General features: G+C 37.1%; 1 protein-coding gene across 1 annotated transcript in view; it reads left to right on the top strand.

The window, feature by feature from the left end:
* Positions 1–25,218, top strand: part of MAOB (monoamine oxidase B) — a 147,142-nt gene that overhangs the window by 119,983 nt on the left and 1,941 nt on the right. The window contains exons 10-13 of the mRNA XM_049767268.1: positions 2,452–2,505; positions 6,171–6,228; positions 14,337–14,434; positions 22,028–22,139. Coding sequence (XP_049623225.1) covers positions 2,452–2,505; positions 6,171–6,228; positions 14,337–14,434; positions 22,028–22,139 — 322 coding nt within the window. The remainder of the gene's footprint in view (positions 1–2,451; positions 2,506–6,170; positions 6,229–14,336; positions 14,435–22,027; positions 22,140–25,218) is intronic.

Genomic DNA, 25,218 nt, shown 5'->3' with positions numbered 1-25,218 from the left:
ACTTGTTGGTGCATGAGGCAGTGTATGGTTATTGGGTGAGAATGGTTATTTTTGTCCATCTCATGGTTAATGTGAGCCATTACTCATTTCTTACACCCCACCATGCTAGGAGCACCATCAGTTGTCACGCTGGCTACCAGTCCAGCTCCAAACCATTCACAGTTTGGCAAACCTTATCATAGATATCCTTGCCTGTAGTTGTTCCTTTGATGCTTTGCAGTGCAGCAAGCTATTCTGTGACTTTGAAATAATAATTTTTCTCATGAATAAAAATTAGAAGTTGTGCAGAATCACAAATATCATTGCTTTTGTCGAGTCCCAATGAAAAATATGAAATTTTGTGGTGGAGTTTTGCAAATGCTGATACAAATTGTCTCCCATTTCTTCAAACCTCTGTGTAATTGTAGGTCCTGAAAAACTCACTGTGATAAATAAATAGGCCCTCTCTGGACACTTCTCTTTGGCAGCAGAAAGAAGGCATTGTTTAACAAATTCAACCTCCACGAATGATCTGCCAGAGCATGCTATCAGCTTGGCAATTTCAAAACTTGCTCTAAGTGATGAAATATTTAGCTGCTTCTGATTCACAAAAGTATTTTGCTGAGTTTTCAATGTAGTTTTTAGTTTTTATATTTTTATCTTTCTCACTTCTCTGACCAAACAATCATATTTATCTTTATGTTGAGTTTTATAGTGTCAATACAAATTGTATTCTTTGAACACAGACACTATTTTCTGGCATATCAGACACACAGCTCTTTCCTTGTACTGCATGAAAAAGTAATCAAAAGTCCACTATTCTTTGAATATCCTATACTCTGAGTCAATTTTTCTCTTTCTTTACATCACTGTTTTCTAGGGATTCCAAATTAATATTAGTAAAATGCATATATACACACATACATATATTTACATACACAGTGCTACAAAAACAACATACCAGCAATACCTTTGACCACACAGAGACATACAAACTGCAATGCAGAGTTTCACCCATCAGACTGCAAGTTTCACCCATCAGACTGCACTGCAATGTAGTGCAGTCTGATGGGTGAAACTGCTTTTACCTTAGTCTCTCACTGGTGCACGTGCCATTAACCACTTGACATCTGCAGTATTCTGCCTCCTTAATGACTAGGCCCCTTTAAGAAATTTTGCACTCTTCGACTTTAAGGGCTTATTTCGCAGACATACCACACAATACAAGCAATCATGTCAATGCACTTTCCCTACCACATCTAGAGCTTTCGTTTAAGACTATCTGGTCACTTCTGCAACTTCAATATTTTTGTAAATTAATGAACAATTATATTAAATGTTATTTTTATTATCATTTTTACAATACAGCAGTTTCTAAGCAGTGAAAAAAATTAATTACACCTGCAGTTTTGTTCATAGATCACAACAGTATAAACCGGGGTTTACACAACATACAACATATAGAACATTATACAAATGAAAATAAATGCACTCATTGTATTTTAAATTGAGTTTTGCTGCTTCTGAGCTGTTTGTCACTGACCAGCAGGGGAGAGCAGCAGGCAGCCCATCCAAAGATCAGAGATGACATCCAGCTAAATATCTTTCTTTCTCTCCTCCTTTCTACCTTTCCTCTTTCCTGCTTTTTCCCCTTTCCTTCTGTTCCACCTTACTTCTTTCCTTATTCACACCGTAACTTCTTTCCTCCATTCTACCTTTCCTTCTGTCCATCTTTCAATGTTTTCCTTCTTTTCTCCCTTAACTAAATTTCTTTTTCTTTTTATCCACAATTTCTTCTATTCCTTCTGGTAATGATCATGGGACTCACCTCTTTAAAAATGCTGTCAGCTTCTTCCAAGCTGCCTCTGCACTGTGACTCTGTCTCCTGTGCTCTCTCTCCTGCCCTCTGACCTTCACTGCCCACAAGCCACCATGGAGTCAGCCCTCCCAAATGATTCCTCTGAATCCTGGATAGTTATAGTCTGGCTGTGATGTTCGAATCCACTCACTGCCTGAAGTCCAGACATCAATTCCCATAATTCCTCATCCCCTTCCCACAGATGACTCCTTCTGTAAAAGGAAAAATAATGACAGGCAGCAGATGGCCTGGTGGGCCAGTGGGCCGGATAAATGTACTCAGCGGGATGCATGTGGCCATGGGCCATAGTTTGAGGACTCCTCGTTTAGACCATACATGAGCATATGACACCAAAGGTTCAAATCTATTAATTATAAGTAATGTAAGGGGGAAGTGAGTCAATCAGTCATCTGTTTTCAGTATTTTACCTTGAAGGCAGAAAGTGTCCTCCAGTGTTAGGAGTGTCTTCTGTAAATAACAAACATTAAATATGATCGTGTTTGTTTTGTTTTTCTGCTTGAATTTTAATACTTATTGGACAAAGTTATGGTTAAAGAAAATCAGAATTAAATGATCCATTAATATTAACTCCTCTTCTTGTTTGTGTGCTTTAGATTTATCATTGCCAACAAAGCCAGAAAACTGGCACGTCTCACCAAAGAAGAAAGGTAAAAGAAAAATGCTCTATATTTTTCTTTCCTCTATCGAAACTGCTCTTCTCTTACTTCCCTCCTAGTCTCTTGCCATTTACTCTCCACCTTTCTTTTCTTCCTATTCCTTTATTCTGCATATTTCCCTGTCTTATAAATTTTGCATATAATTTTAACTGAAAACTATGTGTGTACATAATGTTGAGTCTCTTCTGTTTAATTATAAGGCTTATGTATGAAAACACAGTGTTAATAAAGTAAGAAGAAATGATCCAAATCAATAACTAATGAGCTCATTGACCATCAGATACCATTTTTTATTATGTTAAATATAAAAATGTAGTTCCACTGATGAAAATTAACCTGTGCACTACTAAGTTATAACCTAGGAACACAAAAATACAATTAAAAATCCCTTCCTTACACCTATATTCATTGAAGTGCTATTTATAATAGTCAGACTATGGAATCAACCAAGATGCCATTCAACAGATGAATGGCTAAAGAAACTGTGGTACATATATACAATGAAATATTCAGCAGCCTTCAGGAGAGATGAAGTCATGAAATGTTCTTATATGTGGATATACATGAAATCTATTATAAGAAATAAGTCTAGGGAGAGAGATAGACACAGAATAGTCTCACTCATCTATGAACTTTAAGAAAAATTACAGACATTATTGTAATAATGCCCAGAGACAATAGAGATGAGAACCAGAAGGACTGTCTCATAATATGAAGCCCACCACAAAGAGTCATGAGTGTAGTCAGGGAAATAACTACGGTAACAACTATCATGACACTCTTATGAGTGTGAGAAGTAGAATGCCTGTCTCAAATACAGGCAGGGATTGAGAAGGATGGAAGGAGGCATTGGTGGTGAGAATGTTGAACTGGGGAAGTGGGGTGTTCTGTTTATGACTGAAACCCAACTACAATCATGCTTGTAATCATGGTGCTTAAAAATATTTTATAAAAAAGAAAATTGACCTACGATGGAAATAAAAAGACAAAAGACTCCGTGGTCTTGTAGTACATCCTGGATGAGTAATTCAATACATATTATAAGTATAAAGAGACTGTTAATTTTTGTGGAGATTGTGATTAGAATTCACCATTGCCAATTATTTATTCCCATACCACTAAGAGTATATAGCTTTCCCTTCATTACCATACTATTCTGTAATATTGTCTCCTCTGTGCTTGTCGTGGAGATCCAAATGGCCCAAGTGCCTAAAAATGTCCCCATTGCATCATTAAGAGCCATAAACATAGGAAGTTTTGCCATTTGGCTCACTGCTGAAGTCTAGTGTCTGAATTAATGTCTATAACAAATATTTCTCAGTTTTTCTTTAAATCATGTTTATTTTCTTAGGTACAATGATAAAATTTTAACTTTTTACAAAGTTCAGTTTATCAGATTTTAATATTACTTTTGAATAGTGTACTATGCATATCAGTAATTTTCAAGATTTGTTAAAATAACATCTATTTTCCCTCATTTATATGGTTCTGTTACAAATCTATTCTTTTTACATATTTTGGTTATAAATACATAACTTTGCTTCTATGATGACTAGATATTTTTCCCAATACTATTTTAAAATAGTCTATCTTTTCCTTATACATTTAAGATACCTAGTTTTTAGATTCTAAGTTTCCTATGCTTGAGGTTATATTTATGAAATTATTTATATTTCCTTGCTGTGTTTTACTCTTAGACAGTTGTGCCAAATAATGTCATTTCTGCAAGAGAAATAAAAAGAAACAAAACACAAAAATATTGAGGGTTGGACTAAAATTATGTGCTTTTGTATGCGATTTTCTGGGGATAATACAGTGGGTAACCCAGGTTCAATTCTTGGCATCCTATATGGCCCCTGGTAGGAGTGATTCCTGAACACAGAGTGAGAAGGTAACCCTTGAGCACCACCAGTGTGGCCCAAAAGACAAAAAAATAAAAATTAATAATGAGGAGTAAGAGGGAGCATACAGAAGTTAGGGTACACATGCACCTGACCTGGGTTTCATCTTTCATGCTACATGGTTGCCTGATAATCAACAGCTATAGCCATGGAGTGAGCTGATCACAACTGAGGTGTCTCTAGTGGTCCCTGGTATATCATACCCAACTGGCACTAAATCTTTCATCCTAGGAGGCCAGATTGATGGAATATGACTATAAGGAACTCCTGGACTACATGAACACTGCTTTGTAGTCCCCGCTCAAAATATGTGAATAATTATGTTCTTAGAAAGCATTGACTTAACTCTAAATCATCTTTAAGATCCCTATTTAATTAACATGAATAAAAATCAAATTTGAAATTTGACTATAATCTCATACTTTAATTGAATAAATAGAACTACTAATTAAACCCAATACCCCCATGAGACTAACTGAATTGCTACCATTTATTAGGCATTTTTGATGTGCTAGCTATGGATCTAGGTATTTTTCTGCTTTATATCAATGGTATTGAAACTTGAATGTCACCTATGAGGTTTTTAGAAACACAAAATCTGCTGCTAATTCTTAAATTTGAAATAGAGCCTGAAAGTTTGCATTTCTCTCAAGTATCTTGATGGCATTGGTTCTTTTATGATCATAAACAGTGTAATACTTGAGAGTTTGTTGACAGTACTGAAATTGGAGAATGTTAGTGACCTGTTCAAAACTTTATACTGTGTATGAGACAGAATTGAATTTAAAGCTTTTCAGCTTATGGGGCCTGAGTGATAGCACAGAGGTAGGGTATTTGCCTTTCATGCAGCCGACCCAGGAAGGACCTCGGTTTGATTCCTGTCATCACATATGGGCCCCCGACCTATTTCTGAGTGAAAAACCAGGAGTAAGCCCTGAGTACTTCCAGGTGTGGCAAAAAAAATTTTTTCTGCTTTATTCTGCCTCCTGCTATGAAGGGAACTAGGCAAGTAAGCAAGGATCATATGTACAGTCTACTAGAATCTAGTCTTTCATGGGTTGACACTTAGAGATAAACAATATATTCTTAAATGACAGAACAAATTATTCCAGATATTCAAAAAATTTATTACATTACTTCCTTTAATACTATGACATCATAGATTTCAAATATTTTAAATAGAGCAAAATGTCTTTTTAAATAAATATTTTAATCAAAGAATCATGATTTACTAAGTTATTAATAAAATAGTTGAGTTTTAAGCATATAATATTCTACCACTAATTCCACCACCAGTGTTTTAAAACATTAGAATGGGGCTAGAGTGATTGATAATGGGAAAGATACTTGCCTTGCAAATGACCAACCATTATAAAATTCCCAGCACAACATATGACCCCAGAACACAGAATCAAGACTAATTCCTGAGCACTGGTGAATATGATTCAAAACTCAAATAATAATAATTTTTAAATAAATTAGAATAAAACATAAAAGGAAGTAATGCCTCAAAGTCTTTTTGAATTAAAGGATAGTTATTTCTTTCAGAAACTTATAAAATCTGTACTGTTGCTATTATTGTGTAGACCACACTGATTAGGCTGGATTAGCCAGACCTATTCCCAGAGGTGCTCAGGGAGACATTTGATGCTGGTTTTTGAATCCATGGATTTGTATATTTAATTTGAGCCGTACCCTGACCCTCAGAAACCTTCATTTCCTTAATTTTCATTTTTGCTTTTCTTTTTCACATAGGTTGAAGAAACTTTGTGAGATCTATGCAAAAGTTCTGGGCTCCCCAGAAGCCTTGCAGGTAAGACTGGTTTCTAACCCTGCCATAAGTCAAAATCATTATACCTTGTCCTTAGAAGAGCTAACAGGGGTAGTTTCATGCAAGCAGAGCCCCAGATCTCATGTTTTCCCTGAAATATTCTAAAGAGATCTGCACAGGATTCATCCACTTGCATGTTGAGGAAAAAATGATCCCAAATATGCTGTTGGAAGCTCAGGTGTCCTGAAACATGTAGGTATTATTTTATTTATCACAGAGGTGGAACTTCTGCTACCCCCCTCATGAGATACCATATCAAAGAAGCCTAGATTTAAATAAAAATATATTTCATACTTTTTTGTTGATCTTGAGAGGGACTAAAATTTCATTTGTTCGTATAAGCTAGAATATAAGCATTTCTTAAAACCCATCGAGTCTGATTCTCTCTAGAGTAAAAGTATGATGGTCTGTGTTAGAGCCATACTAAAATGGGTAGGGTACTTGCTTTGTACATAGTTGACCAAGGATTCAGTCTCTGATGTTCCATATTATTCCCCGAAGGCCGTCTGAAATAATTTCTGAGTACAGATGAAGGAATAAACTTTGATCACTGTTGGGTGTTGAGCCCAGCCCCTCCCCAAATATAGTTTGTTCATGTCCTGGATGTCCCTTTTTCTCCCTCACTTTACTCTGGACTACTAGTGAGGGGAAGGGTTCAAGGAAGACACACTAAAAGAATGTCTTTAATAACTTTGTGTGCTGAGATAACTAAATGTAGCCTGAGGAAATGTTAACCTTCAAGTTAAACAGGTATCAATCCTCACAACTTCTCCCCACTGACTGAAGATGGAATGGTGGTGGGCTAGGGAGGTAGTGTGATAGAGAACTAGCAACATTCAGAGAGTCCACGGTGTTTAGATCTTGTATCCACAACCTCTTCCATTAGCAATATTCAAATATTCATAATAATAGTTAAATATTCATACTTTCACTACCTTGCTGGGTTTTGATGTTTTATCAATGATTAAATTACATTTTAAAAAGATGATTAAATCTAGTGGTATGTAAAATATTTGTAGACGAGGAAGCTGCCAATAATGGTACTGTACAACACAAAACCTCAATCAATAAAAAATAAAAATAAGCCGTTTTTTCAATTTGATTATAATGGAAGCCTAATTACAAATGAACAATAAAGCTTGAAGAAGTAGCTGAGGATCTAAGAAACTTTAATGGTTACACTTTTTTACTGCTTAAAAGTCAAATATCAAAATAAATAAAAACCAAATATCATTGGTGCATGTTCCAGCCTAGTAACCCTAATTCAACAGCTGTATAATTTAATCTTATTATTCTAGAACTTATATTGTTCATCTGTATTGTCTTGCTTCTTTCTAGTCAATTTGCTGTGACATTTTAATTTGTAGTTCTTTTCTTAATTCTTTTAAAGCTAGAACTCTGCTCCAAACTTGAAATAGTTGAACCTTAGGCTTTTGAAGATTTTTGGAGTTCTTGCTCCACAAATAAACAAGAATGATTCATTGACTGGCTAGGAAAAAATGTAGTCGTGATCATTTTATTAATATATTTATTTAAGCATCATTGCTACAAAAATGTTTGTATTTGGGTTTCAGTCATAAAAAGTACACCCCCCTTAACCAGTGCAACCTTCCCACCATCAGTGGCCTTCATCTTCCTCCTCCCCACCCCCTTCCTGTCTTCAAGAGAGGCATTCTATTTCTCTCACTACCATTATCATGATAGTTGTTGGTGTAGTTATTTCTCTAACTGCACTCACCAATCTTTGTGTTAAGTTCATATCATGACTGGTCCTTTCAAATCTTTTCTCTATTGTCACTGAGTATTATTACCATACTATCTTTTATTTTTCTTAAATCCCAAAGGTGAGTGAGACTGTTCTGTTTCTTTCTCTCTCCCTCTGACTCACTTCACTCAGTATAATAGTTTCCATGTTCACTCATGCATAGGCAAATTCATGACTTCATTTTTCTTGACAGCTGCATAGTATTCCATTGTGTATATGTACCACAGTTTCTATGGCCACTCATTTGTTATCAGCCATTTGGATTCATCATGTTTTTTTGGTTTCACACCCGTTTGATGCTCAGAAATTGCCCCTGGCTAGGGGGTACCATATGGGACACCTGGGGATCAAACTGCAGTCTTTCCTTGGCTAGCGCTTGCAAGGCAGACACCTTACATCTAGCACCACCTTGCCAGCCCCAGGATTCATCATTTTTTAAGTTTTATTATGCCATTTTTGGATTTAATTCTAGGCATAGCCTATAGAGCTCAGGGAGTTGTATGAAGTGTAAAAACCAAAAGTATATACACAGAGTAATTTCACATTTCTTAAGTTACTATTTCTCTCTTAAAATGTCCAAATACAAAATTTACTATTAGATTCGGGCCGGGCGGTGGCGCTAAAGGTAAGGTGCCTGCCTTGCCTGCGCTAGCCTCGGACGGACCGCGGTTCGATCCCCCGGCGTCCCATATGGCCCCCCAAGCCAGGAGCGACTTCTGAGCGCATAGCCAGGAGTAACCCCTGAGCATTACCGAGTGTGGCCCAAAAACCAAAAAAAAAAAAAAAAAAAAAAAAAGATTCAGCAAAAACTATGGTGTTTACTAGAGGGAAAGATTAAAGAGGATGGAAAAGTAGAGGGGTCTTTTTGTAATAGGATGGCACTGAAACTTTTGGGAGAAGATGTGATCAGTCCTATGTATAAATACATTAGAAATCTGCACTCTGAAATTTTGTGGTATTGTTAGCCAATGACAAATCAGTAGAAGGGATCATTTATCCTGATACTCAAGTTTATTTAAAGTTAAGTTCTGAGGCCTTTTAGGCTGAGCAGTTTGTAAGTAATAAAATACTTCTAAAAACTTGTAAGTAGATGGTTGATGTTCTCCAATTGACATTATTATTACCCTCCCACAATGTTATTTATTAATTTGTGATTCTCTTTTCTTAGTCTGTGTCACATGTGGTAGTGCTCAGGGCTTACTTCTGGCTTTGCTCTCAGGGATCATTCCTTACAGTGTTTGGGGATTATATGGGGTGTTGGGGTTTAAACCGTAGTCTGCTGCTTGCAAGGTTGTACTCCAGTCTAGACCCATACATTTTTCTTTCTAAGAATAATTTGGATGATTGATTGCTGATGACAAACATGAGAATGTGTTGTTCTTCTTTGTTCTTGGCATTCTTAAAATAAATATATATTGAAATAATATTGGCTCATAAATGAATTCAACCTAAAATTGCAAAGTCTAGCAGTATTCATCAGATACCATTTAATTGACATTTTTATTCACTCCCATATCTATAGTCTTTTCTCCTTGGTAATCACCAATCTGTTTATTATATAAGAGGTTTGTTCATTTTCTTCTCTTCATTTTCTTTGTTCCACTTTATTTCACATATGAGTAAAATTGTACAGTATTTTACCGTGTTTTTGTGTTGATTGTGTAGAAAGAAACTATTGTTGGGAGTAAGAAAAGGTAAAAGATGAAGCCCCACATGTCCTTTGACTGGAAAATTCCAACTGAAGTTGGATGCCACTTTTTATTTTATTTGTTGTAGTTTTGACCACACCCTACTGCTTTCAGGACTTACTCCTGGTTCTTCACTTAGAAATCACTCCTAGTGAGTTTAAGGAACTAGCTGGAGTGCCAACGATTAAACCCAGGTCAGCCGTGCTTCCTGAATTATGTCTCCAATCTGGATATCAATATTAGATGCCTATGAAAGAGGCTGAATATTAGGGAAATCAGGAGCCATTTCCCTATTTAGGCATGGCCTTTGGGTTTTAAAAAGGATATATTACAAGTGACTTGTGAAATATACTACTATAATTTTTACAAATTATTTTTTGAGATTTGTTTTTATTTTTTGTTGTTATTGTTTTTATTATTTTGATTTGGGACCACAACTGGTGATGCTTAGGGGATACTCCTGGCTCTGCACTCAGAAATCACTCCTAGCTTTGGGGACCATATAGGATATCGGCGGGTCAAACTGCAATCTGTCCTACGTCAGCTGCATGCAAGGCAAACACTCTACCACTGTGCCACCGCTCTGGCCCCAATTTTTGGAGATTTTTAAAATTTAGTTTATGTTACCAGTCTTTATCTTTTCTTTTCTTTTCTTTTCTTTTTATTTTTGAAGTCCAATGACAGCTCTGGAGCCTTAGAACACAATCCACTGAGCAGTACATGCACCACAGGGAGGTGACACCTATTTCCCATCCCTGACCAGGTGCAGGCAGGAGAAGGCTGGAGGCTAGCAGTGGAGTCCAGAAGGGATGGCAGAGGAGGAGAAGGGAGGTGAGGAAGAAGAGGAGGAGGAAGGGATAAAGTAGGAGAAGGAGAAGAAATAGGAGGAGGAGAAGGAGGGGGGGAGGGAGAAGAGGATGGGGAGGAAGAAGAGTAGGAGGGGAGAAGGAAGTGGTGAGGGAGTGGAGAAGTAGGAGGAGAAGAGGAAGAAAAGGAGAAGGAGGAGAAGGAGAAGGAAGGGGAGGAGGAAGGGGAAGAAGGAAGAGAGGAAGGAGGAGGAAGAGGGGGAGGGGGAAGGGAAGAGGAAGAAGTATGTTACCAGTCTTAATTTTATTCAATAAAGAAATCATCTAAAGATGAAATAAACTCTCTACCATAAACCTATATTATGACTACAGTTTTTAAACATCTTTTTAAAAAGTATATTAAAGTAATGTTTTCTCATTAAACCTGCCATGTTTATTTTTTATCTTCAAAACAATTATTTGTTTGCAATAAAATTAATATTTGAAGCAAATATGTTGTAATGAGACATTCTTTGGGAGTTGGGTTGAGGTTTGGTTATCTTAAAGTTCCGAAAAGAGAAAGGGATATCCTATACCCCCTATCCAGGGAGTACAGAAGATGGTACATTGACAATTCTCTGCAATAAGTAATCCACACAGATTATTGAAGAAATAACAGGCAAGAAAATCTACACTGCAAGCTGTTCACTCACAAGCCAGTCACTCCAACAAATGAAACCACAAGCCTAGATGACAGCACCAGTTCAGCTCTCCTGTCTTCAATTTATTGAAATTCAAATTCAAACCACTCCCTAGGAGAGGGAGAAATACCAACAGAAACTGATTGAAATACAAAAACAAATGAGAAACAAATGGGCATTATTTCAAAAGGCCTCAATTTACTTAATATTATTTACCAAAATATTTTCAGGGAGCTATCATGATGTCATGTATAATTTATTTAAATTTTATTTAGGTACCATGATATGTAATACTTTTAATAATTTCAAGCATACAGAGCTTCAAGTCCACATCCATTACCAATATTAGTTTCCTTCTATCAATATCTCAAAATTCCCTCTCACCTGCCCTCACCCCTTGGGAAACTCATACACTTGTGATGTATAAAGAAATCAAGACAAGGTAATAAGAAGTATGATGAAAAATATGTGTGCTTGAATTACTGAACTGACTGTTCTGAGCAAAGAGGGGAGTGAGAAATAAAACAAATGATGAGATGGATTAGATGTAACATGAGGATTAATGAGGGTCTTGGGCACTTCTGTGGTGGCAAAGTGAGATAACTGTGTACATCAATATCATAAGTTAGCACTATTGTGAAAACATGGCCCAAATTATAATAATTATTACTGTTAATTGCTTAAGCTTAGTCATTTTAGGAGACCCTGTATATAGTTCATTTATTGAAATAACTTCTAACAGGCATGAAGATGTGAATTTGATCCATAGTACCACCCCAAATTCAAAGTACAAACTCAACAGCATTGCCTTTGGAATTTTGACACCACAACCATGTATGTGATCCTCAGGGAGTAGCATGACCAAATGTTTAAGTGCTAAAATGAAATATACAGCTTCCTGATGATTGCAATAATGACCGATGGAAATATTTTATGCATTTATCAGTTTTGTTTATAATTTAAAGTTTATTTTTGTTGAATCATCATGAGTACAAAGTTACAAAAATATTTTGAATTGAGTTTCAGGCATACAATGTTCCAACACTGATTACCTTACCCATATCCCTAGCTCTTTACATGCCCCCCCCCCCCAGCTTGCCTCTGTTGCAAGCACATTTACCTTCCATGATTGTCCTACTTTTCTGTGAAGAGGAAATTTATCATTAAAACAAATCAAATTTAAAATCTATTTTAGAGAGCTCGTTATCTTTCAGTAGAGTTTAAACTAGATGGCAATCACTCCAACAGTACATAAGTGTTCAGATTAGGAATAAAACTTTCAGGGCTGATAGCACAGTGGTAGGGCATTTGTCTTGCATGTGACCGATCCAGGATGGACCTGGTTCTATCCCTGGCATCCCATATGGTCCCCCAAGCCAGGAATAACCCCTGAGAGTCACCTGGTGTGGCTCAAAACACACAAACAAACAAAAGAAAACAAAAAGAAATAGAACTCCCATATGATCCAGCAATACCACTTCTTGACATCTAACTTCTAAATTCAAAATGTTTATTTGAAATAAATATTAATAACTATACTTAATATAATAACCAAGATATGGAAACACCCCAAATGCTCAACTACAGATGAAGGGAATTAAGAAGTTGTATATATACACAACAGAATACTATGACACTTTAAGAAAGAACAAAGACATAATTTGCAGCAACATGGGTAAAACTAGAGGATATAATGCTTAGTGAAGTCAGTAAGAATGCAAGGAACAGATACAGAGTGATCTCTCTCAGTGGTGGAAGTTAAAGGTACACAGTGAAGCAGCAACAAAGATACAAATAGAGCATGACAGAGGAACTGGCACACAGTGGATGTAAGGGGAGTTTGAGAGAGAATGGGAGAGATGGAGGGGAGAGGGATTGTTACACTGGTAATGGGTGTGTGATGAATTACGTCCATGAGAAACCATTATTTATAGTGTTGGAATCCAAAATAAATAAAACCATTTTAAAAGAGCTTAGTAAAGAGCTCAAGCCTTACAAGATCACAAATAGTGTTTTCTTGTTCATGACAAAAAATAGTTTTAGGGGCCCGGAGAGTTAGCACAGCGGTGTTTGCCTTGCAAGCAGCCGATCCAGGACCAAAGGTGGTTGGTTCGAATCCCGGTATCCCATATGGTCCCCTGTGCCTGCCAGGAGCTATTTCTGAGCAGATAGCCAGGAGTAACCCCTGAGCACCACCGGGGGTGGCCCAAAAACCAAAAAAAAATAGTTTTAAGCTGATGATTGTTTAGAGCATCAACAGAAATGCCTACTTCCACAAAATATGTATTTGTCTTGTATCATTCCCAAACAAAGCTTTCTTTCACAAATAATCTGCTGATCCTTTCCCCGGCATAGAGTAATATATATATATATTTTTTTTTTTTGTTTACTACTTTATATTCTGTTCCAGCTGCTACAGTAAGCATACGTTCTTTGAAAATATACCTTTGAGGGCCGGAGTGATTGCACAGCAGTAGGGCATTTGCCTTGCAAGCGGCTGACCTGAGACAGACCTGGGTTCAATCAGCAGCATCCCATACTGTCCCCTGAGCCTGCCAGGAGTGATTTCTGAATGCAGAACCAGGTGTATCCCCTGAGCACCGCAGGGTGTGACCCCAAAACAAAAACAAACAAAAAACATACCTTTGAAATCATTAGGCACTAAACATGGCTTTTTTTTTGTTTTTGTTTTTGTTTTGTTTTGTTTTGTTTTGCCTTTGGGCCACACCAGCCAGCACTGAAGGGTTACTCCTGGTTCTGTGCTCAGAAATTGCTCCTGGCTCAAGGAACCATATGGGACGCCGGGGATTGAACCCAGGTCCATTCTGCGTCAGCAGCATGCAAAGCAAATATTCGATCATGAGCTATTGCTCTAATAAGTAAGACCAAGGTATAAATGGGATTTATATAATTGCCGTTTGTGAACAATTTCTTAGACTTGAATGAACAAAGGGTAAAAAAGCATTCTGAGTCAGAATTTCTTAGATTAATACTTTGGGTACTACCCGCCCAAAGACGGTTTGTTCGAATAAGACTGTACGTTAGAACAGATTGTTTGTTCAGTATGCTGTTTACTAAATTATGCCTGATGCACTCTAGACTACATAAAATGTTTTGTGTCTCCTCTGAGCCTTTTTATTCTGCCTTGCAGCCAGTGCACTATGAAGAAAAGAACTGGTGTGAGGAGCAGTATTCAGGAGGCTGCTACACGAGCTACTTCCCCCCAGGGATTATGACTCAGTATGGAAGGTAGAGTAAAAGTGTACTAAGTTTTAATTGAAATTCTCTGAGCCTGAATCACACTCTAAATAAGCTCAAGTAACATTTTCCATATCTTATACATGACATAAAACAAAAGTCGCAAAATCTCATGTTGTTCTTTTGTAGTCATGAAAAAGCCATAATTCAGCACCAAGAAGACTTTTACCAATTTCTCTGAACGAGAAGTCCAATATAATATAAACATAGAAGGTTATTACAGCATAACAACAGGGATTTGGATGAATAATTTATTTAAATTCTCAACAGTGTTTATACTCTTTAATATTCAGTAAATTTTATGTTTATTAAATTTAATGTTTAATAAAGTTTATATTGATGGAACTGTATAAATGTCATCATAGGTACAACACTACAAATTCGAAATTCAACAAATTCTATACTAGATGTGAAGGGTCTAAGGCGGTAATATTAATTCTACCAGCAGCCAATTTTGTTGTCCTGAACATGTTTCTTTTCTCTGAACCTCGGTTTTCTTAGAAATAACACTAGAATTCAAAAGTGGAAAATAATCGGTATATCACAAGAGCTTGCATTATTTTCTAACAACGTTATTGATATATCATTTACATATCACACTGTTTACCCATTCAATGTGAACAACTGATTAACTTTTACCATTTATAGCATTAAATATTCAATTATATAAAAATTATTACTCTATAAAATGTAATCAATTGTGCTTAATGCTAATAAGTTAGCATTGAATATAGAGCAGTAATTGGCATTATTATTATAATAATAGTTATTATTATAATAATACTGAGTTTAGTAATCATTTGTTGATTCACAAATTCACACTAATCAAAATAGGAATTATAAGGAAGTGATTTGAAGACTGTTGAGAGTATGCATTTTTTAAGAAAGTTATGATGAGGAGCTGGATCAATATTATAGTGCACATGGCTGACCCAGGTTCCACCTCCAGCACCTCATATGGTCCTCCAAGCCCTCCAGGAGTAATTACTGAGTAGAGAATCAGGAAGTAACTCTATAGCACCACCAGGTGTGACTTCCCCCCCAAAAAAGAGAGAGAAAATGGGGACAGAGTGGTGGCTCAGAATGATAAGGTATTTGCCTTGCTGGCGCTAGCCTAGGATGAACCAAAATTCAATCACCTGAAGTCCCATATGGACCCAGGAGCAATTTCTGAGCACATAGCCAGGATTAACCCCTGAGCATCACCAGGTGTGGCCCCAAAAACCAAAAAACCAAGAGAGAGAGAGCCAGAGAGCGAGAGAGAGAGAGAGAGAGAGAGAGAGAGAGAGAGAGAGAGAGAGAGAGAGAGAGAGAGAGAGAAGATGAGCCAAAGCAATAGTACAATAGTACTGTACAATAGTACAATAGTACAGGCAGGCAGGATAATTTCTTGTAAGTGACTAATGAAATCTACTATGCTGAGTGAAATAAGTTAGAGGGAGAGAGCTAGACAGAATAGTCTCACTCATCTATGGGTTTTAAGAAAAATAAAAGACATTCTTTCAATAATTTTCAGAGACAAAAGAGAGGAGGGCTGGAAGTTCCAGCTCACTACAGGAAGCTCACCATGAGGAGTGATGAGTGCAGTTAGAGAAATAACTACATTGAGAACTATCATAGCAATGTGAATGAATGAGGGAAGTAGAAAGCCTGTCTAGAGTACAGGCAGGGTTGGGGTGAGGAGAGGGAGATTTGGAACTTTGGTGATGGGAATGTTGCACTGATGAAGGGGGATGTTTTTTACATGACTGAATCCCAAGCACAATCATAATTGTAATCAAGGTGTTTAAATAAAAAATATTAATTAAAATAAAAGGAACTTATATTCTGAAGGCAGCATTTTTAACCTTTTTAAATAGGCACAAAGAGCAACACTACTTGATCTTTATTTTTCCAACACTACCTTAATCTTAACATTCTCATTTATTCCCAAAATGGTGATTTTTGGGTTTTGTTTTTTGTTTTTGGGCCACACCCAGTGACACTCAGGGGTTATTCCTGGCTATGTGCTCAGAAATCACTTCTGGCTTGGGGGACCATATGGGATGCTAGGGATCCAACTCAGGTTCGTTCTGGGTCAGCCACATACAAAGCAAATGCCCTACCACTGTGCTATGACTCCGGCTCTCTTTTTTTTTTTTTTTCGTTTTTGTGTTTGTTTCTGTTTTTATTTTTTAAGTTTTCAGTAACAAATTTTGGGGCTTAAGATGTAGATCACCAGCACAGCATGGAAAAAGAAAAGAGAGAGAAAAAAGAGGTAAGATGAGCCAGAGCAATAGTACAATAGTACAGCAGGCAGGAATTTCTTCCAAGTGACTGATGTGAGTTTGAACCTCAGCATTCCTCAAACCCACCATGTGTAATTCCTGAGTATAAAGCCGGAATAACTCCTTAGGATTACCAAGTGTGGCCAAAACACAAAACAGCAAATGAGAGAGGAGCCAAAGGGATAGTACTTTTAGCACAACACTTGCTTTACACACAAAGCAAGATTCCCTTTCTTATCGCCATGATTTATTCCTGAGTATAGAACAAGGAGTAACCCCTGAGCACCATTGGATGGGTCCGCAAAACATAACAAAAAAGGGTGAGAGGTCAGAGGTAGTACAGTGTGTAGGACACTTACCTCGCATGTGGCTGCCCTTGACTATATCATTGACAACCTATGTGGTCCCAGAATCTCCAGAAGTTATCCCTGAGTACAGAACCAGGAACACTGCCAGGTATAACTCAAAAATCAATCAATAATGAGACACCATGTAAATGGTTAATAAAATTGGCTTTGCAAAACTAGTAAAGAAAGTTTGAATATGGCTTATGTGGTGATAGATAATTATTTTGTTTAGTATTTTCCTCCTTTTTAAATTTTTATTTATTTAAAGAAAGTGTGTCACATAGTTGATATGACTATCATAATACATTTGTTTTAGAACAACAGAAAGTGAAGTTATTAAACAATAGAAAGAAAATAGAAAATCTAAGAAAAGCAAAAAAGAAAAAATAATATGGACAAAAAAGACGAAAAAGTTAATTAGCAAGTTTATTCTTGAAAATTATTGTATTACCAATAAAGTCACTAATACAATAGCAGAAGGCTTAGTAAGCTCTCTCTATTTTTAAAGATAAGAGATAGACTGAAAAAAGATGTGTGTGGCAGTTGTTTGTTTGCATAGACACAGCAAAATATGGGAGAAATCAAAAGGAAAAACCTTTGGCCTAAAAACAGGAGGACCTTACTCATGAAGTATTCTGGCATAATCCCAACTTCAGGCTCAAGGAATATAAGGTTGTCCAACCCCATAGTCATTCTCTGTAGTATCAGTAAAAGCTCTTCACCATCATCATTGTTACTGCCAGGTTTCTGTAATTATAGATCCTGGTTTCTGTACAGGTCCTATGTCGGAGTCCAGGTGACATGTAGCATCTTCTGTTTTTATCTCACCATTAGGTAGTATTGCAGAGAATCCTGTCTTAATGTAGACTTTTGCTGTTACCCAGTCATCAGGGTGTCATAAGAACCCTCTTTGGAGTAAGTCGGTGCCATGTCTGTAGCAGGGCCTTCCTTGGTAGAATTTTTGTTCCTGGAATAATGTAGGAAATCCTGGTGTTTCCTTAGATGGTATCCATGGTTCAGGGGTAAATGGTCAATGTCAGATCTACTGAAGTCTAAGCCAAGTCACTATGGCAAGTGTTCAGGTTGTAAGGTTCCACTGCAGTATAAAATTTTGTGTGATCCTATCTCTATTAGGTAAGAATTTGCATATGCAAACTTTTCCCATTAATGTGCCTATGCAAAATGGAACAATACCACAATATATTACTGATGCATATGGGGGCTGAGGTATTAAGACCAATAATCCCGGGGCCGAGCGGTGGCACTAAAGGTAAGGTGCCTGCCTTGCCTGCGCTAGCCTTGGACGGACCGCGGTTTGATCCCCCGGTTTCCCATATGGTCCCCCAAGCCAGGAGCAACTTCTGAGCACATAGCCAGGAGTAACCCCTGAGCGTTACCGGGTGTGGCCCAAAAACCAAAAAAAAAAAAAAAACCCACACACAAAAAAAAGACCAATAATCCCCATAACCTTTTCCTTACATGAACTCTAAACAGAGACTTATCTACTGGGATTCCACACTAAACAGATCCCAAGGATGGGGGAAATTGCTGCTACATAAAAAGATATTTGATAAAGGTTATGCCTATTAAAGGAATGCATCCAAGGAGATATTCAAAGGAGATGTTAATGTCCCCTTTAAGTCTTTTGAAATAGTCTGGGGAGGGGTAAATTCCAGAGCACAGCTTTAATCTGTGATTTGGCTTTGTGGAGTCTAAAGAAAATGGCTCCCATATCAGGAAATGTCCTCAAGTGGGAATCTTCTCAGCAACCGAATCTGGTAGCAAGCAAAATTCCATTGTGAAGGGGGTGAAGAGAGAGGGGCCACTGAAAGCAAATCAATAATTGCAAGGTGTCAATTTCTTCTCATGCTGAGAATCTATCTCTTCACTTGGGAAGCAAGTTGGCATCTGGCTGAGGTGGGGAAAATGTTCTGCTTTGTGAGGAGTTAAGGACTGAGGGTAAAAAAGGTTAAATGTGGGAAAATGACATGGAGGGTTAGAAATGGGTTTGTAAGGTGGTAAACAAAGGGGAGAATGAGGATTTATCAATGATAGGGGAGGACACTATATAGCATCGACATTATATCTATTACAGATGGACATTACACTGACATTGGTATGATAAACACATACACTTATGTACATACATTGGCAGACCCAGAGGATCAATACATGGATTATATTTGAAAAGCTGACCCAGGTAGTATGGGACAGAACACTTAAAAAGAGAAAAAAATATGGGCTGAAGCAGTGGCACAAGCAGAAGGGTGTTTGCCTTGCACACACTAACCTAGGACAGACTGCGGTTTGATTCCCAGGAGTCCCATATGGTCCCCCAAGCCAGGAGCGATATCTGAGCACATAGTCAGCAGTGACCCCTGAGTGCCACCAGGTGTGGCCCAAAAAGCAAATAAATAAATAAATAAAAGAGAGAGAAAATAAAAAAGAAAGAAAAGGAAAAATTGAACAAGTACAGCTGGCAAGTCTGATGTAAAGATTTTCCTTTTTTAGGGCAATCACGGTTGATGAGGGTGAACTTATCTGAAGAAAGGCTTCATAGATTAAGTTGTGTCTAGAGCATTCCTAAAAACTGTCATAATTTTCAAATTTAAAAATCCAAGTGCTGTGGTAATGAGCACTGTATGGGGAGTCTATACCATGCAATTAATATTATATCTATTACAGAATAACGCCAGACAGACCTTGATATGGCGAACATACACACTCATGCGTATATATCAACAGATTCAAAGGATTGATCCAAGTGAAATGGGACAGATGGTTTTATTTAAAAATAAATAAAATAAGAAAAGTAAAACGAAATGATAGCCAACAAGTCTACTGTAAAAGTTTTCCATTTTCTGGACCATTCCTGGTTGATGAGGGTAAACTTTAATGGGGGAAAGGCTTCATGGATTAGATTGTGTATAGAACCTTCTAGAAAACTAAGTGATATGGTATAGAGCCCTGTATAGGAGGTATAAATCATGAACTTATTGTTTACTGGGTCTTGAAAAACCTGTTTCCTTTACTAAAAGCAAACTAAAATTATGAGCATTATGTTGTTATAGTAAACTACCTGTGCCCATGTGTTTAGAAATTGAGGACTGATTTGATGAAGGAAAACTGCTGGGGGAGAGCTGAGCATATCCTCACTTCTGTTTGGTGGGAGGGCCTAAGAACTACTGTTCCCTCCCCCTTCCCCTCTCATCCACCTCTCTGGTGTCCCTTTACCAGGAGGGTGCTGGAGGCAGGCTGGTCTGGGAGAATGCCCCATGGCACTGATTAAACTCCTTTGAGAGCATTCAATCTGTAGTATACTTGACATCCAGCCGACCCCCTGTCCCTGGGTGCATAAAGGTTCAGTAATGGTGCTAGAGAACCAGAAACTGCCTGAGATGGGCCTAGGACAGCCCAACTTCCATTAAGTGGGAGGGCCTAAGAATTACTGTTCCCTCCACCCTTTACCCAACTCTCCCATGACCCTTTACCCAGAAGGGTGCTGAGAAAAGGTTGGAATAGGGAGTATTTTCCTCCTTTTTGTGAAAATCTAAAAGCATCTTCTATGGGAAAATTCTTGGGTCCAAAAAGTACCATGTCATAGTATCTAAGTTCTTTAAGTTAACTTTCTCTATATGCTGAATATAGAAAATGTCAGTGATAATTATTTTATTTCATTTTTAATTAAGTGTCAATCTTTTGCCAAGCATTGTGCTGATATGTTCAGTACCAGATAAGCCCTCTCTGATGTAAAACAGTTGTTGATATTAAGGACTGGGATGGGGAAAGTGAGTGGAAAGAAGCTTATAACATACAGTCATAAGACTGCTACTGTCCCTACACGGTTGAAGACCAGTTATGAGTCACCACTTGTCATTTTCAGTTAGCAGAAGACAGAACTGCAGAAGGCAGCTGACCAAGGGTATATAAGGCCAGGTCAGAAGTGCTGGGAGTTGTCTTCTGTCGGAAATTTTTAAATAATATCTTTTGGATGATTTCTGAGAAACTGCCTGTTGAAATCCCTGTTTCTGCTGCATTTTGCTGCTTCTGCAGTCAGGAATAAGAAGGAAATAAATATTTTGGCCATGCAATTTTCTAAAATAAAAGTAATCTCCAAAAAGGCTGTTATCAGATATGTATTTTGCTAGTAGCACTTCCAGAGCTGAGAAGACCTTAATTATTGAAGGTAGCTCTTTATAGTCTATCACAGTTTTCAACAGTCTCTATAACTTTATATTCTTATCTAGAAATAGGTCTAATCATAATACCAATATCATAGGATTGTGGAAAGAATTAATGCACAAGGAAGTATGTTATCTGTCATCAAATGTTGTATTATAATTTAACACACCAGAATTCTTAATATTAGTAGATAAATTCTAAATGAATGGTATTTTTGGAACCCTAGTCAGATAAATGATTTGTTGTATGTTACTTATGGAAATAGTCTTAGAAGACATTGGCCATGTAGGAGATGAGAAAATAAACTAGTAGTAATTTGTATTTTAAGGGGTGGGATTTGCTCAGGGTTTAGCTCTGGATCTGTACTCAAGTCACCAGTGGACCATGATGAAACCAGTGTTGGCTGCATGCAAGAAAAGTGCCTTACCTTTTTACTATATCTAAAGTCCAGCATGGAGTTTGTTCATAGAATTTATACTGAGGGGCTGGAGACAATTATCTCAGAGCTAAAGAACACTGAAAGAAACTATTGGTCCATATCATAGGTTCGTGTGATCACTTACCTCACATAGATGAAGCAAATGCATCTTTTATTTATATTGTTATAATTTCCTGCACATGTAATCTCAAAGTCTACAATAAACTGGAGGAACTTATAACCATTATTCCAAAATTGTTGATACACAGTACCTGATGTTTAGAATCTGAAGAAACTAATCATCTTTGATTTTGTGGAAAGTATCTCTCATTTTTCAGAACTGACCACTATTATATGCTTTTGTTTAAAGAGTTCTTCGCCAGCCAGTGGGCAGGATTTATTTTGCAGGCACTGAGACTGCCACACATTGGAGTGGCTACATGGAGGGAGCTGTGCAGGCTGGGGAAAGAGCGGCTCGAGAGGTAAGACCTGGGATCATGAATTGTTTTGAAAGAAGCAACACATGAACGTAAAAACCAGATCAATTAAACCTGAAGTCCTTAATATTTGTGAATAGTCATCTATGACAAATGGGCTAGCAACATGAAATGGAGCAAAGAAATCCTCTTAAACAAGTGTTAGAAAAACTAGAGATCCATTTGCAAAAAAAAAAAAAACTGATATTGGACCTCCATATCACATTGTGCATAAAAGTTAATTCAAAATGAATTAGAAGCTCAATATTAGATCAGAAACCATAAAATAAATAGAAGATAACTATTCAAGATATGGACCTCAGAGGTGTTTTCATTATTTTGATTTCATTGACAAAGATAAAAGCAAAAATAAGCAAGAAATAAGCAAAAGGGACAAGGGACTGTATTTAGTACTTTTTTATTTTGGGGTTACACTTGGTAGTGTTCAGGGGTTACTCATCTCTTTGTACTCAGAAATTGCTCCTGGAAGGATCAAAAGACCATCTGGGATGCCAGGTATCAAACTCTCTACCCATTGTGATACTATCCTGGTCTAAGGGACTACATTTAATTGGAAAGCTATTGCATAGAAAAAGAAACTCAGGCTAAAATAAAAAGACAGCATATTGTATAGAAAATGTTTTGCATAGTATACAAAATGAAAGCCTTATTTAAAAAATACACAAAGCAATCACAAACCTCAGTAAATGCAACAAAATCTACTAACTACATCACAAAAAAGAGACAAGGGGCTGGACAGAAAGTTTCATAAAGGGAACTTAAAGAAGACCAATAAGAATATGAAAAGATGTTAATATCACTTATTATTAAGAAAATTCAAAATGAAAACATGTGTTATAATCTCATGCCCATGAAAATGGCATATACCAAAAGATACAATATTGTGGTGAAAACATAATCTTCATTGTTCGTACAACTGTTTTCTGTTTATTTACACCACCATGAAATATATTTTCAGTTTTATTAAATTAAACCTTGTGACGATTTCTCAGAAAAGTAAGAATATAGCTTATATATAACCTCCTATAAATGCCAAGAACACGCATTGATTCAAAATATATAATCCCACCTATATTAATTGAAGTGTTAGGTACAATTTATATAGGTACTATTATGTTAATTGTAGTGTTCGGTACAATAGCCAGGGTATAGTAACAATTCAGTTATACAAATGTACAATAACAGACAAATTGGGTAATGGTATGTTTTTTACAAACAATTCATTTCATTGTTCTGCTCCATTCAACCTTTGTAAGCTGTAATTTTGGGAGGATAGGATTGGTGTCACACCTGTCATTGCTTGGGGCTAACTCTAGTATATATACACCATTGTGTCTTTATATATAAAATTTATATTTTTATACATAATAATTTCTAAAGCCACAAGACAAAATAACATCATGCAACATTGGATGGATGGAACTAGAGGGTATCATGTCAAACAAAGTAAATAAGAGAAAAATAAATACTAGGTTATGCCAGGGATCAAACTCCTTACCCATTGTGACACTGTCCTGGCCCAAGGGACTACATTTAATTGGAAAGCTATTACATAGAAAAAGAAACTCGGGCTAAAATAAAAAGATAGCATATTGTATAGAACAATATGTGTGGTACAAAGAGAAACTAAACAAGAGAATAGGAGGTTTCAAAACATGGCAACACTGTGACCCTGGATTACAATTAAGTGTGTCTAAGCCAGAGAATGTACCATGGGTAGAGCTTTGTCTTCTGCTCAACTGACCTAGGCTTAATTCCTCAGACCCCATGCAGTCCCAGAGCACTGCCAGGAATATGCACTGATCAGGTGCAGTTTCAGTTCCATCCCTAAAAAATACAACAGAGAATATTAAATAAGGCAGGAGTGGGTGGCAGGGAACAATGAGTTAGATTGACTTGTAACATAACATCATTAGTGAAGGATTTGGGCCACTTTTATGGTGTTTATGTAAAGTAATATTGTTCATCAAAATTATTTAATGCTATTATGAACATGTGATGCAAACTAGAAAAATTATATTGTTTTACAAAATCTACCAAAGGTTAGGGGAATAGGAAGGGACCTTAAAATGTTGGCTGATGGATGCTGACATATTTGTGGAGTTGGAACATTGTTTGCCTGAAACTATTATTAACAGTATTACAAGTCACAGCATCAACAAAAAATTTAACCCTTTCAGAAAAAATTGCACAATTATTGTGAAGAATGATGTTTTTTATAGGTTACATCTGAATATATTGTCAAATAATGAGATATAGTAGGAATTCGTTGGATATGTTAATCCTTTTTTTTTTTTTTGGTTTTTGGTTTTTGGGCCACACCTGGCAGTGCTCAGAGGTTACTCCTGGCTATCTGCTCAGAAATAGCTCCTGGCAAGCACAGGGGACCATATGGGAAGCCGGGATTAGAACCAACCACCTTAGGTTCTGGATTGGCTGCTTGCAAGGCAAACGCCGCTGTGCTATCTCTCCGGCCCTGGATATGTTAATCTTGATGAATAGTTTTGTTCCAGAAGTATAGAAGGTATATTACATGAAAAAAATTAAATATATTCTGGTGAACTAGAAATCAATTCCCCAGTTAGTTATACCTAAAGACCCATGGGACACCATTTAAAAGGCAGTCTCAGGGCAAGAGTGATAGGACAACTGCTAGGGCATTTGCCTTACCCATGACCAATCTGGGTGTGATCTCTAGAATCCTGTATGGTTCCCCCAAGCCTGCCAGAAATGATTTCTGAGCACAGAGCAAGGAGCAATGACTGACCAATGCTAGGTGTAGTCCCAAAACAAACAAACAAACAAACCAAAAAGTAGTCTCAGTTGGGACCAACAAGAAAGTACGGCGAGTATGGTACTTGCTTTGGATACAATTGACCCAATGTCAATACATTAGGTCCTCCAGCTTGGCAGGAGTGATTACTGATTGCAGAGATAGGAGTAAGCCTTGAGCACACCTTGGTGTGGTTCTGAAATAAATAACAAAATAAAGTCATCTCAAATGACATGAATGTCTAAATCCAAAAGTATCAATAAATCGTCTAGCATGCCATCCAAGATAAAA

Source organism: Suncus etruscus, chromosome X, assembly GCF_024139225.1.
Source record: "Suncus etruscus isolate mSunEtr1 chromosome X, mSunEtr1.pri.cur, whole genome shotgun sequence".
In the NCBI taxonomy this organism is placed as follows: Eukaryota; Metazoa; Chordata; class Mammalia; order Eulipotyphla; family Soricidae; genus Suncus; species Suncus etruscus.
This window is presented reverse-complemented; position numbering and strand designations above follow the sequence as displayed.